Raw genomic sequence first — 21,287 nt, forward strand, 5'->3', positions numbered from 1 at the left:
TAATGACTCTAACAATTAATTAACTATAAAAATGTTTCCACATAATTTTCTGTTGATTGACTAAATAATTAATCGCTTTAGCTTCAACATTTTCACACATGCGCCAGCACAAAGTGTCACAAAGTGCTCCAGTGTCACATGTGGATTAATGGAGATGCCACAGATTCACGCTGTTAAGTAAAATTAAATTCTGTTATCTCCAGGTTTGTATATTTTTCACCGCACAGGGAGCGATTCTTTGAAATATGGACTGTCTCATGCTCATCACTTTTTGATGTTTTGCTTTAACTTTCTCCTTGTCTCATTTTGATAATCAGTGTAATGTTTAAGTCATTTATCAGGCAAAAATGACAAATATTGAGTAGTTAGTAAATGTGCTGCAGTATACAGCCTGGCAACTGCTACACTTCTGCTCTCAGTCCAGCAGCTTCAGGCCTCAGGGACTTGATGCAAATCTCTGTCAGGGGAAACATAACTGGTCCGTTATAACAGCTGACGGTGTAACATAACTGAATAATATTCTCTGGTCCATTTCCATGACTGTCACCTCCCCTTGCCTGTCCTCCATCCAAGCCATGGACCGCTTTGCTTCTGAGAGACGTGTTTCAGCATCTAGCTTCACGTCAGAGCATTCTGTCTTTATTTCTGTTACGGTGTGGTGCTGCTCTGATGACACGTCGCTGGCAGCTGCATTAATATTTTCTAATTGTTTCCACTACTGACACTGCTAATTAGTTCTGTTTTCGTCCACTGGCTTCTGAAGCTCCACCATGTCAAATTCTTCTTTTTACTCTCGGGTAACATTAACAGATCGTCTCATGTAGACAAGTTTGTGCAGTTAAGAGGGTTTAGGGAATCTGACTTGGAAAACTTGTACAAGCAGTTTCTCAAATGTGAAGATTTGCTTATGTTCTCAGTTTATATATCATAGTAAACTAGATATGTTTTGATTTTTGATTATTGGTTGGACAAAAATCAGCAATTTGAAAACACCACCCTTGGCTGTTGGAAATGATGATGCCCATTTTTACTACTTTTGGACATTTTAGAGATGAGACATTCAACTGATAAACCAGTGGTGAAAATAGTGTCTGGTGATCTTCATAACAAATACAGTCAATCATGTTTTTATTATTGTTATTATTATTATTTGACTAAATAAAAGCTAAATAGCAACCCAAGACTACTGTCTCAGAATCCAGTAATACATTTATTTCACAGTAGTGGTGAAGTCAATATTAAACCCGAGTGTCCCCGCACAATTTAGGGAAGCAGAGCACTTGGAACGTCGGTCTACAAAACGCAAAATAATAGAATCTATGAACGATTTCAGTCCCTCGGAGATGAGTGCTAAAACGGGGCATGAAACGAAAAGAAAACGAAATGTTGACTGTGCCGTTTTTGCCTTTGGTCAAACGGCAGTCTTTCATGCTGCACATTCCACTGAAGACAGGCATTTATTTTCATTGTCTGTTACATTAGGTCTATATTTCCTTACATTGTTTGGCACAAACCTGTTAATAAGCACAGGTCTTTGCTTAGCTGGTCAGAGTGTGCCTGTGTGCACGTGCATGCGTAGGTGCTGCAAATGTCAATTTTATGCAGGGGATGCGGACGTGAAACTATGACAGGGCAAATTAGATTTAATATTGATTTACTCTTACTACTACTACTATTAATAATGATAATAATTTAATACATTAATGGGAAAATAAGCCAAATATTGTCTTGAGAATGGCAAAGACATCGCTGATCATTCTCGGCACAACCATAGATGAAAACAGGTTTACTTGGAGATCCTTAAAAAGGCTTATAATATCTTAAATTCAATTTCTAACAATTTTGCCTCACTGGTCATTAAATAGTCTTAAATGTGAGTTTGTGAGGCCTAATTGCTCCAAACATTTTATCTAATTTGAGTTACCTATCTTTTAATTTCTCTTTGTCAAAACGAGTAGAGCTCTCCTGCATGAAAGTCCACATTTCTGATGTTACAGATCTTTAAACCTAAGACTGTCTTTTTACTGTATACTTGTAATTAGCTGTTGGAAAGCAGGTAAAGTAGATAACAGGTAGATAAAGCTAACTCACTCTCACAACCATATACCCACATGAAACCTACTTCTGCATGGGACCACATGTATACTAGCTTTTACACTTACCTGCAATACTTGAATAAAATTTGTCTTAAAAGTGGTTTAAAAATATCTTGAAAAGGTTTTAAAACGCTTTAAATTTAAATGTCTGATACCTGTAGACGCCTTGGAAAATAATCCATATGTGCAGCAGCATGACTGGTGTATGATGCCAAGTAAAATCTGCAACTGAGTGTGATGTTTGCAGTTCACTCATCCATTCATACATGATGGATATTACTTCTCTTCGGCACTAAAAGTATGAAAACTGCCTATTGCTGATTTAAGATTAAATAACTGCCCTTCAGCCGATGCAGAGATACACTGAGGCCTGCGTATGTGTGTGTGTGTGTGTGTGTGTGTTCCCTCTCCACCACGGTAAAGAGGATACTAGGGTATTTGTAGAGTAAATGTCATGTTTCGTGTGTAGGTGTTTGCATCTCTTTTAGCCTCCCCAAAGTTCTGGTTTGCGGTTTCTGCCTCCCACGCCACACTAGATGCATGTGTGCACGTGAATGTGGCTTGGACCTGGCCTGTGCACCCGTCCTCCACTCACTGCATTGGTTCGCTGGTGTCAATGCTACGAGGGGTTTTAGTTTCCCACTGGGAGCAACCGGCACTAAGAACAATACGCATTTAGAAGCATCCACTTCGTTATATTTTGCATCATATCAGCAGGAGTGTGAAAAAAAAAATAACACTGGAGGAGCTCTTTCAGCGCTAATTATGCACCAAGCCACCATCCCAGGAATGACACAACAATGAGGAAGTTGCTCAAAAAAGTGATGATGCAGGATTTTTACCCCAATCTCCTTAAATGTTAAGGGACGCTTTAAGTGGGGGCTAAATATGGTCAGTGTTTCTACATAGCAGTGCCAATTAGGCCACGGAACGTACGTGTAGAACAGTTGGAAAAGTTCATGTCATGTCTCGTAGTTGTTCTCGTGTTTCTCTGTTATCTCAAGTTGGCTGAAACAGCAGCTGTAGTATCCTCAGAGAAATGAGCCCTGAGATCATTTGTCTTTGGTGAAAACAAAAAGCACAACTGGCTGTGGCTGGTTTTTGCAGTTTTGTTTTTTTGTTTTGTTCATGAGATGAATATATGAGTGGGGTTTTTTTTTTACAGGTATTTGTCCACTGAGAATAATAGACAGGCGTTTTATGCTCCCAGCTAAATGGACTGGTTTTAAGAGATGAGAAAGGGAGATGTGAAGTGGCCAGTCACCCAAAGCGATGGCCATTGTGCTTCCCACAAGCATGAAATCATGAACAATATAAAGCATAAAAGCCTGGGTGGACATTATTTTCCTCTAAACAAACTGTCTTTTAAAGCATGGTTTTGCAAAGTGACGATACACACTGTACACCAGGACCACTCACCAGTTCAGCCTTGTTCCTCCTGTCTCATTTTACTCCCTAATGATGGCTTTTATCTTCAGCAGCAGACACTTTTTATGCCCCTCCTGCCCTTTACGTTTTCAGCCCTGGCCTTTTGTCAGTGTTAGTCTAGTGAATATCATCAAGGGTGGAGTGTTTAGCCACTCAGGTTTTCTCCCTCCCCAGCAGATTATAAAGCAATGCCGGAATATGAAATTTTTAATTAGAAATAAACATTGAGCGACAGTCCAAACTGTGTTTATGCAGCTGCTGCTGAGTGAAACATCTGAGAGGAAACATAAAGGAAACGCAGCTTTGTGCTCCTGCAATATGATACTATTTATTCATTCAGCTGTCCTTGACTTTGACGAGGTTTGGATCCACTGAAATGCTAATTATTTCACTAAATAGTGTAAAGCTTTCATGTTTCACCAGACGCTTTTCATTGTAGCAGTCCAGAATGTGCAAGTGCAAAAATGCAGTCGTGAAACTTGCTTCTATTATATGTGCGTGTGCTCGCATTAATAAGATGTCTCTCCTTTTCTCACCCTGTCTTTCCCTTTCTCTGTGACCCCCCCGCCTCCCCGCGCTCACTCATCATTATGTGTATGTATGTGCTTAATCACGCGCGGACCACCTCTTCCTTCAGCTTGCCATATGGTTCACAGTTTTGCATCGTTTGATATGCAGCGCTTAAAGAAAGTGTTCATTCCTGTGGAATTTTTACACATTTTATGGTGTTGCTGCCTGAATCCAGACAGCTGAAATTTGGAGTTGTGAACAAAAGGCACAAAATAACCTCTAATGACAAAGCGCTCTGAAGTTAGACAATTTAGAAAAAGTCAAGGGGGTTCTTCGGGAGCGCTTGAGATTATAGACACACTGGAGTTATTGCATGGAAATTGAATCAAACCCAAGCTTTGCAATTATTCCGTACAGCACGCTGTTCACATTTCTGCACATATATGCTGCATTGTACAAAATATTGAAGCTTGCTGTTAATACACTATGTGTTTTTATGACAAAATAGGGCTAACCTACATGCCAACAACAAATGTCTTGTCTATGAGCAGGAGGTAGCATATGCTGCTCCTCACCGGTAGCCTCTCCCACTGCGCTCCTCTTCGCTTTCCTCTCTCGCCTTAAATACTCCTCGCCAATCACCTTGAGAGCACACGAGGCGTCTTTGATTTATTGTACCGGCCCGGCTGCTTCTCCATCTTCGACCCCGGCTTGTCACAAGGCGGCTATAATTGGGAGATGCACATGACCCACCTAACACAGCAGCCCAGTCGGAGGGGGTGGCATCCTTGGGAATTCTCCATCTCTCTCTCTTTCGCTTTCCTCGCTCTTTCTTTCTTTCTCTTCCAGGGAAAGTAGGACACCCAGCAGCACCATTAATTGTTTTGCCCTTTATATCTCAAAAACAGTAGAGAGAGAGAAGGGTGGATGAAGAAATAAAGGACGCAGCCTCACTGTCTTTGCGCTCTCCTTGCTCGCAGGAGGCCTCGGCCAGCTTCGCAGAGTGGGAGAGACTGATGAAGGGACTGGGGTCGGGGGTTGCTGCCATGGACAACCCCTTCACTCAAGTCATGAGCCTGGTCACACAGATGTACAAGCAAACAGCCATTGCCAAGGTAATAAAAGACCACACTACATCTTTTTTAACCCAGCCTGTGTCATAATACCGTATATCTTCAATGGGTAAGGCAGGTGATATTTTATATTCCTCTGAATCCTACTAACAAGTATTGTGAGTGTGTACAAAGCCTGATACCTTATTCCTCTGTGCCATGGAGCTCCATTGTTGTCCAAAAATGCATCAATGAGCCACACTGCTGCACTGGGTGACATGTTCCTTCATTAGCATGAACACACACTGTAGTTTGCTTTGACTCAATCACACAAACACCATCCTGCTGCTGTAAATACTGACTAGAACACCAAATGTGTATCAATCCGCAGCTGAAAATAGTCCCCGACAAATGCACAGTTTCCTCCTGTTCACGTAGCTTTTGCTAAAATCCACTCAGCTCCCATTTAATTTAGCGAATTATGTGAAAATTAAAATAAAGCTATATATTTTTAAAGACCTTCAGTTGGAAGCTCAGAGCTGAGTGTTATAAACAGGGCAGGGAAATAAGAAAGTATTAAAAGGTGGACGAACACACTGTTGGTTTTGATCTTTTCATGGACTTTCAGGGACACCAGCCTTATCCTTCAAACATCATAGTACTTTAATACCTGGATGCTGAGAGCGATATTTCATTTTAGAGCATTTGTACTTAATGCACTCAAACCTCTATTGCCGGTGAGCTGCAGTCAACATCCAACAGGAGCTGCTTTCACCGCTGGCCCTGCTCTGTCTTTTATCAACTCAGACAAGAAGAGAAAATGTTAACTTTGCAACAGCTCAGAAAAAGCAGCCTTGGTTTTCGTCTGACCACTATGCATTTTACATTTATTTAAGGCAGGACTTGAGAGCCCGCAAAAGCCTTGTGTCTTATGTGCCTGAAAACCGATTAAAAAAAGGTCTTCATTTTGTAGCTCCGCTTTTAAAACGTGATTTTATAAATATATAATGTAACGTTCTGGGAAAAAGCTTATTATTTGCTTTCTTGCAGACAGTTTGATGAGAAGATCAACGCCACTTTCATGTCTGTATGCTGAATATGAAGCTAGAACCAGCAGCTGGTTAGCTTAGCTTAACATAAAGACTGGAAATAGAGGAACGATAAGCCTGCTTCTGCCCAAAGAGCCAAACTAGCTAGCCAGGTATCAACTTTCAAGATATCTCCAACACTCAGCAACTCACATCAAAATAATCTAGATTGATAAATAGCACTACGGGTAAAAGGAAAAATATGCATTTTTGATTTTGGGGTGAACTGCCTCTTCAATGCATACATGCACATCATGTTTTTATTGATATTATTTTAAAAAAAAAATATTATTAAACTTGGCTTACCCTGATTTTATTAGTTATTAATACGTTAAAGAAATAATGATATCATTACTTAGGAACTAGATTTTTCCTCTGCTCTCTTTTTTGTTAAAGCTGTCCTGAGAATATCTCCCTGTGATGTCACACAGGGTAAACTGCATCTGGACATTAACTACTGGAATAAGAACATCTAACGCCAGACAACAAATGGAGCCAAAAAAGCAACAAACTCCCTCAATATTTATTTTTGAGTTAAAAGCAAAGCTTCCCCCAGCTCTACATAACCACACAAACTGTGAGAAAACAGACACCATCACATCATTAGCGCCATATTGCCATACTTTTCTAGATGGATGAAACTGTGCCCTGCGGTTGAGCTTCCACAGGACACAGTTTAACCTCTTTGACTCCTCTGATAGCCAACAGTTAAATCATCAAACTACCCAGAACTGTTTAAATAGCTTAAAAATTGGCGAAATAATGCAATTTTTTATTCATTTTCATGTTTCAGGAAATGGTGAATTGATGGTACAGCATCATGTTCAGAGTGCTTAGCCGACCACTCAGTGGGATCTCATGGGAAAGCATTGCCATGGTAACAGAGCCTAATGGTCGCCAGTGAAAGCACTTAGACAAAGTAGGGAGTTATAACTGAGGTATTATTTAGTTGCGTCCAGCCTGGCATGATTACACCTTATCTCAAAGTTACACACCGCACTAAAATAGCATCTCTGTGATGTTGTTGCTATGGAAACTCCGTCGGCTCTCAGTTTGAAGTGACATTTTTTTTAATGAGAGAGAAATAAGCAATGTGGGAAGGTGGCTTTATGCTCACAGAATGAGGAAGGTTGGGGTCAGAGCAACCAATGTCGAGAATCTAACAAGCATTTACATTTCCTCCTCCTCAGTGGAAACATTTGTAAGACAGTATTATAGTTTGCAACCGCTGATCAGTTCCTCATCAATCTTAATGCTGTGAATATTGGCAGTTCCTTAGTCTCTGAAATTTGTAGTTGAGTAAACATTTCCAATAAATATAGTATCCCTTTCCAATCATCTGCCATGTTCAAGAGCTGGCATTTCTCTCAATTAGCCCGACGCCCTCAGCCATGAGGAGCGCAGCCCGGAGGTTAACGAAGACCGGAGATAACCACCGAATGCAATCATCGACACGCTACTCGCTCAGCCTGCCTGTGAGCTTGGATCTTTTCTGCGCTTGGCGTTGTTTGCTGATTGGATTTCTGCTCAGTTTAGCCTAACACTGGACCTCCTTTCATTACAAAGCCCCCCCGCCCACTCACCCACCTCAAAGCCGATACTGCCGGCCCAGTCTCATTTCCTCTCCTATTGGTTTTTAGAGCCAGACACACTTTCTACTTCAGAAAAAAAAAATCGCGTTCTTTCTTCTTTTTTTGGATCATCAGGAGGGGTGGAATGGTGTGATAGATTCACACATCTATGTCACTCTGACGAGCATCATGGCCCCTGCCTGACTGCCAGTCCGCCTGGCGACGGAGCTGCCAAACGCCTTTGGGGTATTTTTATTGCTTTACTCGCCAAGCATCTGCTCCCAATTACCCAGAGAGGACAGCTCTGATGCTGGACTTTAAAGCGAGCTAACGGGCCGCTTCAGACAGCCGAGAAGTTTGTGCACTAATTAAACTCAGCGGAAGGAAGCCGGCGAAGCCAAGCCGTCAGTAATGAGGACCCCCCAGATCAGAACAGGGTCGGCAGGCCTGGCGGAGAGATTCATTATCAGGCGCATCGGCTAATTATCAGCAAGGCAAAACAGAGGTTCTCCCACCAGAGCAGGTGTGATGGCGGCAGAGGTTGTCAGGTTGCAGGAGGTGTGGAGATTATAGGGGTGGGATTCACACCATGGAGAAAGGCCTGTCTCCAAAACCGTCTAGTAAGGGCTCTGTTTGACTCAAATCAAAACTCAGTATTTCTCACTAGTTGGTGCTATTCTTGGCTGCTTTTTGGCCTGGGGCTCTGAAATGAGCCGAGCCCGGATGCTCAATGACACGCTCATACAGCACATCCACTACAGCTTTGCAGAAGGTAGCGGGAACGGCCACAGCCATCACAGTGTGATCGCTGGGCAGCAGCGCACAGTGAAATGATAGATACGGATACCTGCAGGGTACAGTTAACTCACTCGCACTTCTGCTGCTTTCTTTTTAAGATCGTTAGCTTCACACTGTCAATCAGGGTCAGGGACTTCAGCAGAAACAAGCGAGATCCTGATAAATTTGGACTGTGATGTTTTTGCAGCATTGTTACCATTTGACTTCATAAATAAAACAAGACTAACAGGTGGAGGAAAAAAAGGCATGAATAAAACAGTTGTGAGAATAAACCAAACAAATAAGAATAAAATAGTTGAGGATTGAATTTTTTACTTACTGCAGCTGCCACTTTGATACACAACCAGCCAAATATATATTTTTTAAGGCCATGTGCAAGTCCTGTCAATATCTGAAATGTTATGAATGAAGCTTTGAACATCCAGTTAAACAGACCCCTAATCATAATACATCTACTGTGATGACATTCTAAAAAAAGCCCAACGTCTTTATTAAGTTGTTGGTAAATGCTGAGAAATATCTGGTGTATCCAAAATCTGAAAATAAAGAGCACACACCAGTCATATCTCCAAGTTGTGAGTTATTGATTTGCTCTCACTATCTGCGAGCTGACAAATGCGCCCCAGTCGCTCTGTGTGCTCTCTCCTTTTAAAGTCTGGATCCCTGGCATTCAATAGAGAATCGATCACGCAGAAAGGATGCTGCGGTGATTAATTGACTTCTTCACTGATCTAGCCGATTCCTCTGTGTGTGGTCCACCAGTGAAGTGATGGATTCAGTAGCTCTCTTTCATCTGTGTCTATTTCTGTATGTGTGTGTGGCCAGGCGGGAGCTGTGAAGGACTACATTAAGATGATGCTGGAGGCAGAGCAGCTGAAGTTCCTGGTGTTCGCCCACCACCTCACCATGCTGCAGGCCTGCACCGAGGCCGCCATCGAGGCCAAGGTAACCTCGGGCGCTCTGCAAACAACTGGATCTTCTAAAACGCGTTAAAGGGATTCAAAACAGACTGCTGGTTCAAAATGAAGTTTTTATAGCTCCAGTTTATAAAAGCAAGGTTGACCTACACTGTTCTCCCTGTTTTACACCATATTTCCCAACAAAAGCGCACTACCATGAAAATGATTGGCCTCCCTACCCCCAACCTTTCAGATCTCAGTAAGAGCCATCACACACATGACACTTACCATGACACATGACCTGTGTTTGAACTCCCATTCTGGTTGCAGATGCAGGCTGCTAAGGCAGGTCTTTATAAGTCATCCTGTTCCATAGCAGCTCTGATCACAATCCCTGCTAATTACAGGGACATGCTTATCTATTTATGGACATATATATATGTACAGGTATAGATACGCATGGTACATTGATGCTGAGTGAACACCATGCAGCTGTCACTTTAACATCATGTCATGTAACCATTTCTTTCTTATTTTATCCCTAATTTCAAAGCTTTTTCAGCTATTATCAGTCAGAAAACCAGCTTCCTGTGCACTTAGTTGTTGCAACAGAAAGCTTTAATCTGGTTTCCTCCAACTTCAAAGAGATGGTCTGTGGTTGTACTGTATTATACTGTATTATTTACTGTAGTATGTACCATATGGATGTATAAATGCTCTTGAGGCATAGGCGATGCACACAATGGACCTTTTCCACCATATATCCGCTGATGAAAGACGTTGATAGAAGAAGATATAGAAAAAGAATGGATCATAATAAGCGTAGTGCAGCAAACTAAAAAAAAAAAAACGGCAAAGTAATCATACGCATGAGACTATCTACTTCTCTAGCTAATTAGTTAAAAAAGCTACGCAGGAGCTAGTTCGCTAACAAGCTATCGAGCCAACATCAATTTACATGTCTCTGCCTATCAGCATTTAAAGTATTTAATTGTCATTTTTTATGTGTCAGCACAATGGCGTAAAGGTCTTGGTATTTAATGAATAAAGCATATTTCTTTGTGTTTTATGTGCAAGAAAAGGTGAGTGAACACCATGCAGGTGTCAGCTTAACATCATGTCACCTAACCATTAATGTTCTTTCTTATTCCGTCCGTAATTTCAGAGCTTTTGTCAGCTATGATCAGTCAGAAGACCAGCTTCCTGTGCACTTAGCTGTTATAACACACTGCTCTTGAAAAAAAGCTTCAATCTGGTTTTCCCAGAACCTCAAAGAGATGGTTTAAAAAGTGCTGGAATTTGTGTTATCAATCACTTTGAAACAAGAGGGAGTAGTGTTTCTCTGTGGTTTGTATTTCATTTTGGCACAAATGTTCACTTCTGTCATTTCCATTCACGATTTTTAAGTTTTTCGCAGCTGCAGAGACCTGAATTGCCCATTAGCAGTAACATGGAAGCAGTAAATGTGCAGAATGTATTCATATTTTACTCTCCCTTCCTGGCTAACCAGAGGTAATTGGCCCCATACATAAGTTTTATTCTTTCATCTTCACTCCCGCTGTGTTTATAAGTCAAATCCCTGCTATATCTGTGATTAATTTAGACAGAGTACTGAGCACTAAGCTCACAAACACAGGTGTTAGCAGTCTTGTATTATTTGTGTCTTCAACTTCTGTGCTCAGTTCAGGTGAGCAGTGAAATGCAGGTACACTGTTTAGATAATAAGCTAATTGTGTTTTGAAACACAATCAAATAAGTTTATAATGAAGCATCTATCAAATAATCTATTAATCATCATCTAAATGAGCTCATTTTGTTCTCATGAAGAAAAGTCTTTTTTTTTCCTCTCTCAGAAAGTAAACTTTACTTCCACAACTAATCTCCCAAGGCATATTTCACAAGTCATCACAAGCAAACGATGTCTCTTAGTTCAGCGCGGCAACCTGTGAAAGAGTTCAAGTGTGTGGCTGCGTGTGTGTGTGCGTGTTTGTGTGTGACGCAGGGGTCGAGGAGGTGTCGTCGAATGTAATGCAGCGGCACGACGTGTGATAGCACATTCCTCCGCGAGACGCTCACTCTCTGGTGCGTTCGCACTCACCAATTAACAGAGATGGGCTAAAAAAAGGAACGACAGGCAACACACTGCAACGAGAGGCTCGGCAGAGACAACTCACATGACGTTATCGCCGCTTTTATGCTCCACACTTTCCCATTTCTCACCTGCCGTCAAACTGGTTGGAGGGTTTGTTTAATAAACTTGCTTTAAACTAGTAAATATAGTATAACTCTGATGAAGCAGCGGGTTGATGTTAGAATGTTTTTTGGCCTTGAGATGTTCAGACTTGATGGATGCTTCGTTTTTGTGAACACATTTCTTTGACCTTTATTTTTCTGGGAAAAGTCAAACAGACCTCTGTGTTCTTTCTCAGCGAGGTTCTGCTTTATATTCATGCAGTTACAGTTACATTCACATGTGGGAGCTGCACAGTGCGAAAACACTCTCCTACTGTCGGCCACTGAGCAGCTCTGCAGGGCCGATGGACCCGAATCAAAAGAGTGCAGTGGCCACAGTGCATTAGCAGCTCAGTGAATGTCAAGTTCAGGTTTAATGAACATGCAGCCGCCGCTCTCTTTGTTTGGCGTTATAAAATGTTACAAAATATCCTGTTAATACTATTGCTCTCATTTTCTCTCAAAGAAGCTATTTTACCTGCTGTATCTAGTTCATTGCAGTTCTTATGAGGTGTTCATTCACACATCTGTCATTGAAGTATCTCCGGTACAGAGGTTAATAAAATGCTCCCTGCCTTTAATGTTCCGGCACAACCTGCACCGGCTTTTCAGGGGCGGACAATGCTGTCCCTCCCAAACTGTGTGAACCTGTAGTTAATTCAATGGAATGTGCAAACAACCACACTTACATTATCTCCTCCAGTTATGCTGTGTTGTTGCCCTAAATCTAGGCAAATACACCTGAATGTGTAACATGCAAGACTTGGTTAGAGTGGCCTTAAACTTGGAATTATGTAGAAATTTAAAGTGAGACTATGTAAATTTTGAAATGAGATATAACATTCTTCCTATTACAAATGAAAAAATGCATATCAGTGTATCTTTTAAGCTTTTCCCTCTTCCATTGTGAGCTGAATTTTCCTCCAAACAGTAAATACTCTGTTGCCTTCCCTCTGTTGTCCCAGGCTGGTTACATCCGTATTGACGGCAGCGTCCCGTCCTCAGAGCGAATCCAGCTCGTCCACAAGTTCCAGAGTGACCCAGATACACGGGTGGCCATCCTTAGCATCCAGGCAGCCGGTCAGGTACTCACACACTCAAACATCATATGACATCATTTTGTATTTCAGTTGAGATATACAGATACGATAGAGTGAAAACAGAAAACAGAAATCTGCTTTTCAAGTTGTTCCAATTCCCACCGTGTTCTGGGATTTCAGATTTCATTAGCAGAAATGTCTAAAGAGAATTGGTGCAAAATACTTTTTAATTGAATGAAACCTACAAACACTTTTTTTTTTTGGTGCTGCTGTCTGGCACTTCTCTTGGCTGACATGAACCAGCACTGTACTTTTGTACTGCAACAGGCTAAATAGAGTCATTTGGTGCATATTAGTAATAATGATGACTGCTGCTGGTTGTGGTGAATCATAATCAAGGTTTGTGCAAGTGGAAATCAATGCTGAAAATGTGTTTCACTCTTAATAACAAACTTAATAAACTCATTGACATCAATTACTCAGGGTGACCGAATGTGTGCACAAATGTTACGCGTTCCAATCAAAGGAAGTAGGTGCTCGAAGCTCTTATATGGCAATTAGCTGCTTATATTCTGTTATTAAAAAGGATTTCGCCACATTACATTTCATAGGATGTGGGCTGGAGTGTTCCATTTGAGGTGGCTGAATGAGGTATTTTGTTCTAATTGGGATATTATTAGTGTATGTGTGTGTCTGTGTGTGTGTGTGTGTCCGTGTCCTCTCCAGGGTTTGACCTTCACGGCTGCCAGCCACGTGGTGTTTGCCGAGCTCTACTGGAACCCCGGCCAGATCAAGCAGGCAGAAGATCGAGCCCACCGCATCGGGCAGACGTCCTCGGTCAACGTGCACTACCTGATCGCCAAGGGCACCTTTGACACCGTCCTGTGGTCCATGCTCAACAGGAAGGTACTGTGGGTGACGTGATGGCTGCACACGGGGAAAGATTTGTGCTAAGCCTTTAATTCATCACCACACATATTTTATGTAAATGATAAATCACTAGAAACTGTCCAGTCTTGTCAAACATTTATGACAAGACGTACCTAATTACTATTGAATGTGATCTCACTTATAAATACTTCTTGCATTTATCAGCTGATCCGTGGAGAGTTAAGTAACATCAAACATATCATATACAGCAAATGCACACATAGCCTTATTATCAGTGTTGCAGGATGTGTCTCTCTACTAAAAAACTGAGCTGTATGTACTGAATGCAGTCGTGAACAAACGTGTGAAATTAATTTGCATGTGAGGACAGGCTATGGGGATTTGCATTAATAACCACAGATGTCAAGATTTGTAATTAAAGGTGAATTATTCCAACAATATTTTTGTCTGTGGCACCGCTCATTACGGAGCATGTGATTTGTGAAAGCAATGATTTGAACCAAAGAGAAACACAAAGAAAAGAGTGTCCATCATGTCCTCCAGGAAACGGTAACCGGCAGCACGCTGAATGGCAGGAAGGAATATCTGAAGGCCGACGAGGGCGACAAGGACAAGTGGGAGTTCCTCAGTTTTGCCGACACCTGGACGCCGAGCGAGATGGTGCTGCCGCTAGAGGGAAACGCAGAGAATGTGAAAGATGACATGTTCTTCTCACATGTGAGTTCGTCAGAAACATCAGTAGGAAAGGATTGTTTTTGTTTTGGTTTTTTTTGCCTTTTGTTCAGATCAGTTCTGAGATAATTAGAAAAGGAAGAGATTTATAATTTGACTGTTTTCTTTCTAATATTTGTATATTGTTTTCAACATATAAACACAGACGGCTCCACATCTGACTTAGACCCATGATATAGAATGTTATAGCAGAAATTATAATATTTTGGTTGCCGTTATAGAGAAAGCTGCGTACTGTAAAGAGACCTTGGGAAAAGAACCCTGTCACTCATATCAAGCGTTCTCTTGGCTCTAGCGATGTTGTCTGAGTGGAGCTTAATAAAGTACTTCAAAGGGGAAGAAGCCACATTGTGAATAATTGTATAGACCAAAAGTACTTAGAAATATTATAGTTTTTAAAATGAAAATGACATTTGGAGTGGAGTAATCATGGCTGTGTTGAGATTTGCTGTCCTAGCGTTTCAAGGCTTTTTTTAATAGACAGAGTTGAATGCAGTAATCAAGAAAGAACATAAGAGCTCATCTGTATTTAAATAATCATGAATACGTCAGAGGTTTGTGGGATTAAATATGTTTTAGTTTAAGAGTTTGTCAGTTTTTAGTTTTCTCTAATGCTCAAGCACACTTCCTAATACTAATATTACATGGTTTCCCCACATAATGGTTTTAAAAAACTCTGAAGGTTTCGCTCTCTACTGTCTCCAGTGCTGCCTGTGCTAGGTTGACCAGAGAGAGCGGTGTGCATCAACAGGGCTAGTGTTAGCATTGGAGAAAACGTGAAAGAGATTCAGCCAAACATATCTGAGCCTCAGTTAGACCCAGAATCAGATGAGGAGTTACTTTGCAACATTGACAAATTGGCAACTACCATATGTATCAGAATGCTAAGTGTAGTTCAGTTGTGTCTGTAGTGAGTCTGCAGACTTTCTGTGGCGATTTATTTTTGTCCTCAGGTACTTTTCATCTTTATTTTCTGTGTTAGCAGAAAAGACCTTGACATCAAATAATGTTGCTTTGTATTTTTATCAAAGGGTAAAATGATTGCCTTGTAATAAAAGCAAGATTTATGTCATGGATGCTCTGTTATTGTACAGGTGGACTGAAATCTGTCGTTTATGTAACAAACTTTATGCCGCATTGCCAAAAACTAACTTGAGCTTGCATCTTTTTTTCTTAGTTTGAGAAAGATAAGCAGCACGACATCCGTTCCTTCTTCTCCCCGAGCGCCAGCAAGGAGAAGAAGAGGAAGAGAACAGAGGATGAAGAAACATCTCCCTCCATGTCCTCAGAGACGGCTGCGGCACCATCTGGCAGTGGAGCAAGCTCTGAGAAAGGAGAGGAGAAGAAAGAGAAGTGCCGCTCCCAAACCGCCGTTGCACACGACCAGGACTTCTCCCCTCAGCTGAAGAGGCTCCGGATGCCACAGCCCAGCCCGAGCCCAAGGTCCAGGCATGATGGGAAGCGGATGTCGGTGGCGGGGGGGATGGGCTCCGGCAGCCCTGGCGCCCTGGTCTCCTTCATGGCCCCGCGGAAGCTGTCAGAGCCCGACCCTCCCAATGAAAAGTGGAGCTGTGGGGCCTGCACCTACTCCAACAGCAGCCTGTTGCCTTACTGTGAGATGTGCGAGTTCCCACGCTCTTCTTCTAGTGTCCAGTCAGGTAGGATTAACAAACCGGTCATGACAAATACTCTGATCTGTCCATCCCTACTGTGTGTGTGTGTGTTTTATGTTCAACTGTTTGTTCTTTTATAAATACACAAACGTCATTTCACTGATTGCAAACTGGATTCCAGTAAGAAAAAGACAATAACACCATCATGTCTCGCTTGAAATGAAGCACCTGAAGCTGAATCCATTCATTTCTTTATTTTCCTTCCTGTCAATATCAATCGTAGCAGTCTGTTGACATAATACTTTTGAACAGCATTACAGATTTCACCAGATGGAGATGCGTGATAGCGAAAGATGGAGGCAGGCTTGCCAGAGTCTGAAATAGCTCTGCTCGGAGAATATTGTCTCTCTCTCTCTCTCTCTCTCTCTCTCTCTCTCTCTGCAGATGACAAGGACACAGTATAATTCTCACCTGTCAAGCTGAGAGAGAGAGAGTGAACAGGCGCCTACTATTGCTGCAAACGTCTTGCACAAAGTTGGGAAAAGTTGAGCTGGCTCTAGCTGATATCTCTGACAGCCTATGATTGTATCTTGCAAAAGAGAGGGGAGGGAAGTCATTATGACCTGGCAGGCTGCAGGTCCATGCTCTTTAAATGTCTGAGATGCATCACATCGGGCTCATGGGGAAAAAAATAACCTTAAATTTGACGCAGTTTCAGCAGCAGTGATATTTAAGCAAAATTAGTTTTAGTGCTTCTTTTAATGCAGGATGTTCAGATGAATTTTATGGTTGTATTGATGTTAGAGCGCTGGTGATTTAAAGTCAGACAAACCTATATATCTACACACTGATCAAACTTTGTGTTGTTGCTTCTTATCCACTCTGACTCAGCCTCCTACTGAAAATCAGCTGAGAAAAATACTCCACCAACAGGTGGCAAAGATGCTTCATTAAACAAAAAGCCATGACAGGTTAAGAGATGAAATAAGTGCTTTGTTCGCTTCATAAATACACAGCCTGTTCACATGGTGTATACACTTTCATGTGTAATTCTGAAATCAAAATACCTGTGGGAGGATTGATTTATTCACCAAGTTTCATTTACTTGCCTTTAAAATGTTTTATGTAAGTGCAGGTAGGCGTGGTTTCTGCAAGGCTATCTGTCCACCGCTGCTTCCAGCCTGTATGCTAAGCTGGGTTATTCAGACTCTTGGCTGTAGCTTCATATTTAGCGTACAGGCATGGGAGTGGTATCGATCTTCTAATCTAACTCTGAACAAGAAAGCGAATAGATACTGTTGGTATCTAGTCATGGTTAGGGAGCATGGTGAGGGTTTTAAAACTCACATAAGAGACTATTTAATAAACTAATTTTAGCGAAGAAAAAGACAGAGATGACGAGTTGCTCTGTATAATTAAACGTAGATCAAAACCTGGTGTGAGGTGCTCATGTAGAACAGGAAACAACAGAATCCACAGAAAGTTCATCCAGGCACAAGGTGGTTTCTGTGAGTTTTAATTTGTTTTTGACACCTTTGAATGAAGTGTGTTTTACGCTGATAAAATTATGGTTTAATAATCTTGTCAGACACTGAAAATAACAATCTGAGGGGCGTCGGTGGCTTAGTGGATAGAGCAGGCACCCCATGTACAAGGCTGTTGCCGCAGCAGCCCGGGTTCAAGTCCAGCCTGTGGCCCTTTGCTGCATGTCATCCCCTCTCTCTCTCTTTCCCCCTTTCACACTTGACTGTCCTGTCCATTAAAGGCAAAATGCTCCAAAAAATAACATATCTTAAAACAACAACAACAAAAAAACAATCTGAGCCTGTCAGTGGCAAACACAAGCACTTAAAGTTGACGTAAATCGACAGCGCCAACTGAACCCTGAGCACCTATTTTCCCAAACATGGGAAAATAGGTTCTGGGTTGAAAAATCATGTTTTTTTAATGTGCAGAAAGCCACACAGTAACTCTTCAGCATGGTGCCAAATGCTTTGTTTTCCCCTGTTTTGTGGTGTTCCCATAAATACCCATAGTATCTATAAGTGTATGTCCCAAAATGTTGAATTGCTCCTTTAAAAATATCATGTTTTATAACTACTCATCACCACAACTAGTCCTAATAGTTGAAGACCGGAAGGAAAACGCTCAGCAATTAACAGCTGTACTTGAAGTGGATTCAAGCTATCAGAATGCAAAGATACTAAGAAGACTTGTGAGTAAATGACCTCAGTTTGAGCCTTAGGGAAACACTGTGAACAGATCCTTTTCCTCTGCTGTCTGACCAATTGCTGGCTTTTATATTTCTTAACAACATCAGACTTTTGTGTGAAGGGGGAGATGTTGTCAGAGCAAAGAAATAAGCCATAAGAATGATTTAAACAAAGTCATGACAGGACATTGTTGGAAATGTTGATTTAATAAAGGCCCTAACGTGAGCGACACATCCCAAATGAAGATCTACATTGCATAAGAATGATATATTTTACATAAAAATAATTGTCCCTAACTATGGAGAAAGACAGACAGATAGACAGATGTGCATGGATCTCTCAATCGAGATGATTATTTTTGCTGTAAACACATACACAGTACATATGCATTATCCAGTATTACATTCAGTTCTTCACATATCTGCCTTAATGATGCTCTAGCCTCAATATGCTAATATAGGATCTATATTTAGTGTAAGTATAGAGTAAATATTGGCCATGCCGGAGGTTTGTTTGCAGCTCAGTCCATTGGAAGTGAGGATGGTGCACTTAAAACACACACAGTTCAAACAAGCTGTACCTCAGCCTTTGAGCATCAGCGAAAACACACACCCACACACTCACCCACACACACACACATATCTTTTAACAGAATTCACCCCCCATTTCATTCTCAGCTGCAGCAGATGCTTGATAACTATTCAGCAATCACACTCTCTTCTTTGTCACAAGCGCCACTCTGCATTCACAGCAGCAGGCTGTGTCAGCTCGCTAGACGGGGAATTTAACAACCTGCTAAATTTGTAAATGACAGACTCTGCTGAGAAATAACAACTGTATTTATGGAGATATCTCTCAACTTGGCACTGCAATCCTCAGCTCGTGGAAATGTAAGAAAATAATCAGGTCAGAGCCTATGGTATGACATGAGAGATGGTATCCCTTCAAGAGCAACAATTTCTCACAATGACAAAAAAGAAAGTTGTGACACTGTCTCACAAGTTGTGTCAGTGGTATTAAGACATGTTGCAGAGAATCACAGAATACTGACACATGATGCAACGACATCAGGGCTTCATATTCAAAGTAAAGGAACAGAAGAAGCATCATTTGGCTTTCACTGTCTGTGGATTTAAGCAGCGTGGCAAAAATACAGCAAGACAGCAGCTGTAGAGGAAGAATAGTCAGCATACAGAAGGATATTGGTCTGTTGTACCATGAGGTGTTTGTACCAGAATAAAATGTACCAGAATGTTACAGAACGAGGTACATGACATAAAGAATTTTATTACTTAATAGGAAGCATTGAAGCTTGATGTAAATGCACACACATTTTGCAGTGATAAGATTTGTAAATTTACGACTCAAAATCGATAAAAAGTTTTGGTTTGTTTTGTGTAAATGTGTCTTGCAATTTCACACAAACGTAGAATGAACAGCATCTCATTTCCACCCATCAACCGTGGATTTTATTGGCTGAATTTAAAATGGTTGCCTTTAGATTTTATCAAGTGTAGCTAACTGACCGTAACTGATTAACACTAAGTCTGTAAGTTTTTTGAAAACGCCTTCTCCGGCTGTCTTTTTACAGTTTCTATCTGACTCTTTTTTAAAATGAGAAACCTGTGAAAGGGTCCTAAGTATGCACCTGACTGATGCATGTCATGCTAAAAGACTTACGCAAGGTTTATGCTTCTGCGCACCTACAACGCAGAGGGCTTTGCGGAGGCGTTGCATCCCTCTGCGACCGACGCAGAGACGCGACGAGCACCTCCAAAAAGTTGTAACCACGCGTCGAGGCAACGCAGACCCAACGCAGACCGCAAGAGCTATGATTGGTCCTTCAAACTACATAATTTCCGGCATTTCGCTAGGTTTCACTTCCTGCTGCAGTACCACAACACCGCCTCAAGTCATTCAACGGGCGAACAGACCATCGGCGCAGTCGCCTCTCTCTTCGTCGTGGTGGTAACATTTGTAATAAGAGCATTTGTTGTTCAATGATCATTTTGAGCTCCAGCAGCAGTCTTTCTTTCTCGGTCGCCATCTTCACTGTGACTCGAGCAAAGCCGGAAGATAAACAAACGATGAACAAGCAACGACCATAGACGTCACAGAGTCTAGATAGGTATATAAAAGAACACCGCGCCTCCAAGCACTTTGGCGGGGAAGTGCATAGCGACATAGACCAACAAGACGCAGAACTATAGGCACACAGCAACTGCGGATCAACTGCTTGCATGTTGCGTCGAGTGTATGCAGAAGCATAAAGAAACTTTTAGGCTAAAGCTACAAGTCCCAGGCGAAAGTTAGCATTTGCACAAGTTGATTAAACAGGCTGTAGTTGATGCTTTATCTTTACCATACCAGAAAAAGAGCAGGATGGCGACGCTAACGTTAGCCCAAACTTTTTCTACTGTAGTCAGCCAATTATTGTGTCTTAGCCTTGAAAGCAATGCTAGGTTGCTACTGTAATAGCTACTTAGCCAGGCATGCTGACGTCTAATAAAGCTGACGTTATAGCAGATAAACGCACTGTTTAATCATTTCCTAATACTTCTGTGCTTGTGTTTTGCCTTTTGAAATGCTACATAAAAAATGTTCCCCAGATTTTTTATATCGTACATAGAGTATTGCTCCAACTAGTCCCATGGACACCCCTTTGTCATGATGAGACAAAGTGGTTGTGTAGCTGCAGTTAAACGATTGGTGTTTGGTTAAGGGGTTTAGCAAATGGTAAATTTTATATTGAAGTTTCTGGCACTCTTTGCTTTATCCGTTCAACCTTGGTGGCTATCACTTCTCATTTTTACCACAGGAAATTATTTCCTGTGCAGCAGGGAGGGGAACTTCCCAAATTACAAAAGCTTTCATTAATTGGACACAAATTGAATCACTGTTGTGCTATATCGCCAGTAATCAAGAGCTGTTTTTAATCAAACTGTCATGCATTATAACCTCTGTTATGTGACAGGGTTTGACATCTCAGGTGGGCTAGTCTGAACAGTTTCCTGAAGTTCATTTAGCACCAGTAAACAAGTCAGCTTCTCTTCAACCATTTTGAGGTTGAATCAGGGCTGTTGAGTTCCTGTGTTTGCAGCTTTTTGAGGCCGAGAGCGTGGGC

At 41.5% G+C, this 21,287-nt stretch overlaps 1 protein-coding gene across 3 annotated transcripts in view; it reads left to right on the top strand.

Moving 5' to 3' along the window:
* Positions 1 to 21,287, top strand: part of zranb3 (zinc finger, RAN-binding domain containing 3) — an 87,776-nt gene that overhangs the window by 24,770 nt on the left and 41,719 nt on the right. For all 3 annotated transcript variants that reach the window (XM_050063039.1, XM_050063040.1, XM_050063041.1), the window contains exons 8-13: positions 5,015 to 5,149; positions 9,369 to 9,488; positions 12,640 to 12,759; positions 13,441 to 13,620; positions 14,149 to 14,322; positions 15,515 to 15,995. In XM_050063039.1, coding sequence (XP_049918996.1) covers positions 5,015 to 5,149; positions 9,369 to 9,488; positions 12,640 to 12,759; positions 13,441 to 13,620; positions 14,149 to 14,322; positions 15,515 to 15,995 — 1,210 coding nt within the window. The remainder of the gene's footprint in view (positions 1 to 5,014; positions 5,150 to 9,368; positions 9,489 to 12,639; positions 12,760 to 13,440; positions 13,621 to 14,148; positions 14,323 to 15,514; positions 15,996 to 21,287) is intronic.

The sequence above is a fragment of the Epinephelus moara genome, chromosome 15 (assembly GCF_006386435.1).
Source record: "Epinephelus moara isolate mb chromosome 15, YSFRI_EMoa_1.0, whole genome shotgun sequence".
NCBI classification, from domain to species: domain Eukaryota; kingdom Metazoa; phylum Chordata; class Actinopteri; order Perciformes; family Serranidae; genus Epinephelus; species Epinephelus moara.